Below are 6,920 nucleotides of genomic sequence, written 5' to 3'. Positions count from 1 at the left end.
ACCTCCTGTTTTTTTAATATTCTCCTTGCCTTTCATGCTGTTAATGTCTTTCTGCATGAGCAGGACAAAGACCGGAATGGTTCATATATTTCTGTAAGGACATTTAAACTCATGTTAAGGGAATAAATAGAATGTTTGGCTCTGCAAAGAAAGAGGGAGGATGTTAATTCTGTGGGTGCAGCCCTGTTATTATTTTATCTCATTTTTGCTTTTCCCATAGGAAACTGCTTGATGACAATAGCTAGCAGCTGGCCTATTAGTGATTCATAAATATCCCTTGTTCATTCATCTTATTTATTAAAAGAAGAAATAACGACATGGCAAAACACGATGTCTCAAAATGATACTTTCAGCCAATATATACAACCCTGCTTTCCCTGGCATTTTATTTTCCATTCATATGTTTTGTCTTATTCACAGTTGTGCCTTATACCACATACATATACATATATACATACATAATTCCTTTCCTTTGTGAATCATTTTGTAGTCTTATAGACAAAGTTATGAATCTGTTCACAAAATTGCATCTCAGATACTCCCAGGTTTAGTCATAAATAGGATTATAGCAAAGGTAAGGTATAATGCTAAGCAATAATAGAATGTAATACAAATGTCTGTAGGCCGAAATACCACTCTCATTTTTGTAGCGTGTCTGTGTGTAAACTACCACATTGGCTATATTTTATGATAATTTAGAGGAGATGAAGGGAAAGTGTATTGCTAGTTTCTTGCATTGCCGTTTCAGAATACGAGGGAGATCTCTATCACATCTGACTTCACACTTCATTGACATGGCAAGTAGCTATCCTTTTTAGTCTGTACTATTAGTATCCATGAGAAAATCTTGGCTTTAGCCTTCTCCTTATTATTGCCAAGGCCTTAGCTGTTGGTCTGCTGTTCATACTGTCTTGCGCACAGCAATATATTAAATTCTTAATTCTTTAAAAAATAATTCCTCAGGTTTTTAAGAAGAAAACAAAGAGGAGTTTCAAATCAAGACATCCAGCATGACTGGCAATCCATGTAAGAGACTTGCCTGGAGTGACTGTGAGTATTTCAGGGCTGTCTTTACAGAGATTCTATGCTTTCTGGATAATTTACATTTTGGTTTGTTGAACCGTGGTCTACTAGCTGTGTACAAACCATTCTGAAGCAGTGCCAGTCTTGCCTGTGCTGTGTATAGGGTGCTGTGCTGGCTTTTGTGCATTTCTGAGGAGGAAACTAGGAATGACTGTTCAAGTGACTATAAACACTGCCTGGCTATGTTCAGTGCCTGAACAGCTGCCTACCTTCGTCTATGTCTCTCTAGAGTTAACATCTGTCACTGCTGCTTCTATATTGAGAGGAGGAGGAGGGCTGATAACAAGCCTACCTCTGCAGGCCTGCCACAGTAGCACCCTGCTCATAGGACTGATGGCTATAAAAGAGCTGGTCTGCCCCATATAGCACACTGAAAGATGATTTTTGAAGGCGCAGTCTCATTTCCTTTGTATATTATTAACTGAGGAACATTTTATCTCATGAACTTCTGTAACCAGGTCAGTTGTCATATTTTATCTTGGCAGAGAGGTCTGATCATATTCCCCACTAGACTGAAGGTTATTTTGTAGTCATTAAAGATAGAAGTGCCTCTCTGAATTCTGGACCAGTTTGATCCAGGCAGTACATTTGCAGCTTCAACAGCTTACAGTATTTGGGGCAATGGGGGACAAGGATGCTGCAGATAACGTTGATGCTGGAGAAAATGGGCAGGAACATCAAACGTCCACAGAAAATCAAGTTAGGTACAGCAAGGCTAATTAATCAAGTAGACCCAGCTTGGCTCATGCAGAGAATGTTGGTAATGAGCAGGAAATACCAAGTCTTCCTAGAACCCTGTGTGCTGAGGAAAAGAGAGGTTACTTTTGCCATCCCTTCCATTTCTTCCTCAACCCCTCCAGGCCCTAGACTTCCTCTGCTACCTGTTTCAGGTGGAGCCAGCCCAACCAACTATAAATCAGGGCTGAGGTGTGTTCATTGTTCTGTAGAACTTAAAATGAAACTGGACATTCATGTCCCAAATCCTCTGTGTCTGTGCATGATCCATCACAGGGCCTGAAACGGCTACTACCAATACTATCATTTACACTTGTGTGTCGACACGAGGTGAGGGAGTTTCACCTGTCTTACAAAAAAAGTCAGGATCTGCAGCTGTCTCTGCCATTGTTAATGGTAGAAATTGAACATACAATTGTTAGAGAGCCTTGATTTATTGCATAATATTTCTATTGCATATGTAGTGATAATCTGACAAACCTCAGGTGCCTGTTATGGGTTGTCATTCCCAACATTTAAGAGAGATATCTTAGGGAAGGCAAGAATTGCCCTTTGGCAAACTGGACTTAGCCTTGTCAGTGCTTGGATTTCAGCATAAAAGAAACATTTTTTTGGTAATAAATTGAAGGTGCATGTACATGGATGAAAAAAAGAGGCATCATAGCAAGTAGATGCGGAGGACTGACAGCAGCTTTCCAAACTGAGAACATTATTCAGTATAATAAAAAAAAAAAGAGAGGTAAAGTATATAGAGTGCCATGGAAGAGAAGTAGAGAAAGGAGAGAATTCAAGAGAATCTTTCTGTTAAAATGTAAATGGTATTTTTCCCTCCTTTCTCTTTAAAACAGATGCCTTTGATTCAAAGCACAGACAAGATCATGAAAGCTCAAATTCCCATGAGGTCCACAAGAAGAAATCGAAAGAAAAGGAAGGGAGACTGGCAGTCTGTCAGTGGGCCTTGGATGTACAACCCCTCATTTCATCTTCTAAATGGCTTCAACTTCATGGGCTCAAGAGAAATAAATTGTCCCTCTCCCAGATTTTGTCACAAATTGGATTCCAGCACAAGAAAGGTATAAGACAAGCTAATAACAGAATAATAATAAAAAAAAGACTTAGAATAGGCTGTAGTGTGGTGCTCATCTTGCATTACAGTCTACACTGAGGAGATTTTCAGATCGGCTGTTATTTTATAATGGTGATAGAAAGAAAGCCATGCTCCCACTTCCTGACATTGCCAGAACTGAGGCACATTGAAAGTACTCAGGAATGCCAATTCTTCTTGATCTGAGAAAAATGCTTTCCTTATTGAACTATACTGTTTCTTCTTTACCTACTCCCGTTCATGTGCTCTACATTTTAGCTACAGCTGGAAAATAACCTGTGGTGCTAGGACTGTTAATCTTTTGCCCGAGAGTAACACTCCATGAGATGTCTGTCCTTTTTTTCAGGAGGCAAATGTGGAGTACAGTATGCTCTAATCTGTGATCTACTGGTTGATTATCTGAGCTAGCCAAAGATCTCCTGAATAGTAATCATTACCAGGCATCCAATTTTTAAGCAAGCAGTTCAATTTGGTTTGAATTCAGGTTGATTTTATTGCAAACTCAGGCTGTACAAAAGTGTTCTTTGCAGCTTTCTGGCAGCTGGAGAGGAAGAATTTGCTAATAGTTACTAATCACTTCTATAACAGTGCTTTGCAGATCACGGTTAGATAGCGTCTCCTTTGGGGAGTTTACAGCCTGAGAAGTAAAAGTTGTAATATATTGCAATTGTTCCAGCTTTTATTAATGCTGGCTTGTGTCCATGAGGCATTCAAAGACCAGCAGTACAGATCCTAAAATCCTGTATGCTGTAGAGGAAGAAGAAGCTGTAAAGCAAGGTTCATGTTGTTACTGTTGCAGTGTATGTTTAAGAACAAAAAGTACCAGCTTGACAGGGCAGCATGCTTTATAGAATAGCTGCCTTGTGACGTTAGATATTCCCACCCCTAATATTTTCCTATCAGTGGAGTTACTGCAGAAGTTTTCTGGCTACCAAAAGAGCAGAGCACAACATTTTCCTTAGTTGCACCCACTTCACCACCCATTTAGTTGTGTAAGAGAACAGCATTATCTGTTCCAGATCTTGTATTTTGTTTGATGGACAAATATTTGCAAGTCCTGTGGAGAGGTAAATGCATAATATGGAAGTTTAATCACCTAAATCTTTCGTTTATCTTTTTGCTTATAAACAACTAAATGTACTCTTCCCCCCTCTTCTGACTAGACTGTCAGGGAGCAGCAAGAACAGGGTGCTGAGCCGGAAGCCCAAGGGGACTACAGCACAGGCACTGCCCCCAGTGACCAGTGTTTAGTCCTGCAGCATCTGAGCACAGCAGGCACAGTAGGGAGCTGGTAGCAGGGTCTATTGACAGTCCCAGATGAGGTGAGATGATGAATCAGGTCCAGGGTCCACCCCAGGAGTCCAGTCAGGAGCAGCAGGAGATAGAGCCAGAGACAAGACTGGAAACAAAGCTGCAACATAGGTCCAAGAAGTCCATCCAGGAGTCTGAACTGGAGATAGGTCCATCCAGGAGAGAGAGCTAGAGGAAGGACTTGAGGCAGGTATACTTAAAACACAGCTCAAGCAAAGGCTGGGTACTCAGGCCTGCATATCCTATGGGTGGAGGCCCCAGGTGAGGCTGATCAGGGCAATCAAAGCCTTTTGGTGCCCTGAGTGCCCTGATATAAACAAAACCAGAAAAAAATGTAAAATGAAAATATAATTAAAATTGCTTACAAGCCTCCTAACATCAGGAGTACAGTACAGATACATCTGCCTCACATATGGATAGTATGCATGTCAAGCTGGAAAGTATCTGTTTGAAGGACAGATGTATCTTGCAATGCTCATTACTAAAGAAAAAGCTCCTCCTCATTCAAAGCCCAGTATATCCAAAGAATCCTCATTCCCCTGGAAAGGGTTTATTGCATTTTGGTTTTAGATTTCTGTGAAAAGATATTTCAATTTATCTAAAGCAAGTACATGATAACTAGAAGAGGATTTGTCCCCTTTTATGTTGCATATGTTTTAGAAAAGTCCATTGTGAAAGTAATCCTTATGATTAGCAACTTAATCTTTTGTAACCCTTACTGTAGATTATGTGGCCACCTTGGGGAAACCTGTGGCTTCTCGGTATGCAGATGGTCTATTTCCTCAATACATGAGAGCAAAAGATGGCAGCGTGTATAATGTAAGTGTGGATTGACTTGTGATAATTTTCCCATGCACTTAGTATCACTGTAGTAGAATGATGTGCCTGTAATTTCTCCCCATGACAGAAAATACTTCTATCTTTTGTGTGAGAACTTTATCTTTTGGCATATTTTTCTCTTTTGCCAGACTGTTAATGATAACGATCAGTGGTATATTAGCAAGATATCATTCCCCCCCCGCTTTTTTTTTTCTGGTGAGGCCTTATACAGTTGCCTTGGTGCAGCATTGCACTAAGGCTTTCCAGAGAAGGCTGCAGTTTCTAAGCAACATTTACCCTTTCTTTGAAGAGGAAACACTTAAAAAGAAGATGCTCAGCTGAGTTAAGAAAATTGTAGTCAATAAAACAAATGGAGATGCTGAAATGAGGAGACATAATGTGCTGTCATTCCCGATGCAAAGCTCCCCATTGCTAAGTGCCAGTGGGTCACAAAAGGCTCAGCATAGTCTACAGAGACAGCTAGTTGGATCTCTGCCCAGACTCATGTTCTAAGGAATGTCTTAGTAACAGCTGCTGGCTGTCCCATTATTAAGAGGATGGATTCTGATTGAAGAGAGATGCATGTGAGCTAGTAGGGGTGAGAGTTAATTCACAAAAGATTTTACAAAAAAACAATAGCTTTTTATTTTTCTTTTAACTAGCATTAGTTCTGAGGCACGAGGTGCAAAAATGGAGAAAGAACCATTTCAGGGAGTCTTATTCCCTCTTTTCTTCCTCTTAATTCTATATGAAGTAGCTACATAATGTCTTAGGAAGTGTTGAGGCCAAGGGGAAAAAAAATTTACTGTAGCCATAAAATGCCCACAATATCTACAAGACTGGTCAGCCCTCTTTTAGAATATTGTGTACAGTCCTGGTTATCATAGGTTAAGAAGAAGCAATTCAGGCTGGAGCAGCTACTGGGAAAGGCTAGTAGGGTGAACAACAGTGGAGTGCTGATCTTACCAGAGGGCTCAGTTGACACTGATACATTTAGTTAAGCCCAAAGAAAACTGAAAAGAGATATTATTGCCCTTGAATGCCTACAGAAAGGCAAATTGCAGGGACAGAGAAGAGCTATAGTTTTCTATGCTAAAAAGCATACTAGTCCAAATATAATTGGGTATAAGCTGCCATGAATAAATTTAGCTTGGACAGTTAGAGGTTTTCCAGCCCTTTGAGAAATAGGAATCTGACTCAGTCTACAAGAAGGAGGGAGGGGCAAGAAAACTGCTTTATTTTAAGATGGAGTTTGATCAGTGTAATGCAGTGAGCTGCTTGTATGAGGCTATCTGTGATAGGAGCGAACGGGACTTTCTGAGTGCTCCTTTCCAGGCCTCCATTCCTTTGGCAGACAGCCCGATACTGTGCACTTGGGAGGCACTTTACAAGACCCTAGTTGACGTTAAGGGACGGGGAATAATACATTTGAGAGGAAGAAATTTTCAGACTATCACTCTGGGATAATGCTCAAAATTTCTTCTCACTGAGAAATGTTTTTATTTGAAAACCTTTATACCTCTAAGGTTTTGTACTCACACATAGGAAACTGGTTGGAGGCAGAAGGTAGCAGGCAAATTAGCTTAAATGGAACAGAGATATCAGGGAAATGTCTTTAGTAGATAAGACATTCACTGCAAGTATATATAGTAGATACAAAGACACTCAGTGAGATCAGTAGGTGAGAACCTACAGTGAATGAGAACCTACACATTTTGCAAGGTAAATGTGTCTATATTTTCATAGTCTCCTATGTTTTTCGTTTTAGTATGGAGCCTAGATATTACTTAATTTGCTTATATGCGTGGGAAGTTTTAGCTGTTGATTGCATTTATCTAAACTAAATTTGCCAAAGCACCTACTAGAA

At 40.1% G+C, this 6,920-nt stretch overlaps 1 protein-coding gene across 1 annotated transcript in view; it reads left to right on the top strand.

Annotated features, from left to right (window-relative positions):
- Window positions 1–989: 989 nt before the first annotated feature.
- The window catches only part of VWA3B (von Willebrand factor A domain containing 3B), a 74,124-nt gene continuing 68,193 nt past the window's right edge, over window positions 990–6,920 (top strand). Inside the window, exons 1-3 of the mRNA XM_062578076.1 lie at window positions 990–1,050; window positions 2,667–2,891; window positions 4,959–5,053. Coding sequence (XP_062434060.1) covers window positions 1,011–1,050; window positions 2,667–2,891; window positions 4,959–5,053 — 360 coding nt within the window. The 5' untranslated portion in view covers window positions 990–1,010. The remainder of the gene's footprint in view (window positions 1,051–2,666; window positions 2,892–4,958; window positions 5,054–6,920) is intronic.

This window comes from Rhea pennata, chromosome 1, assembly GCF_028389875.1.
Source record: "Rhea pennata isolate bPtePen1 chromosome 1, bPtePen1.pri, whole genome shotgun sequence".
Classification (NCBI taxonomy): Eukaryota; Metazoa; Chordata; class Aves; order Rheiformes; family Rheidae; genus Rhea; species Rhea pennata.
Note: the sequence above shows the minus strand (reverse complement) of the source record. Positions and strands in the feature narration are given on the sequence as shown.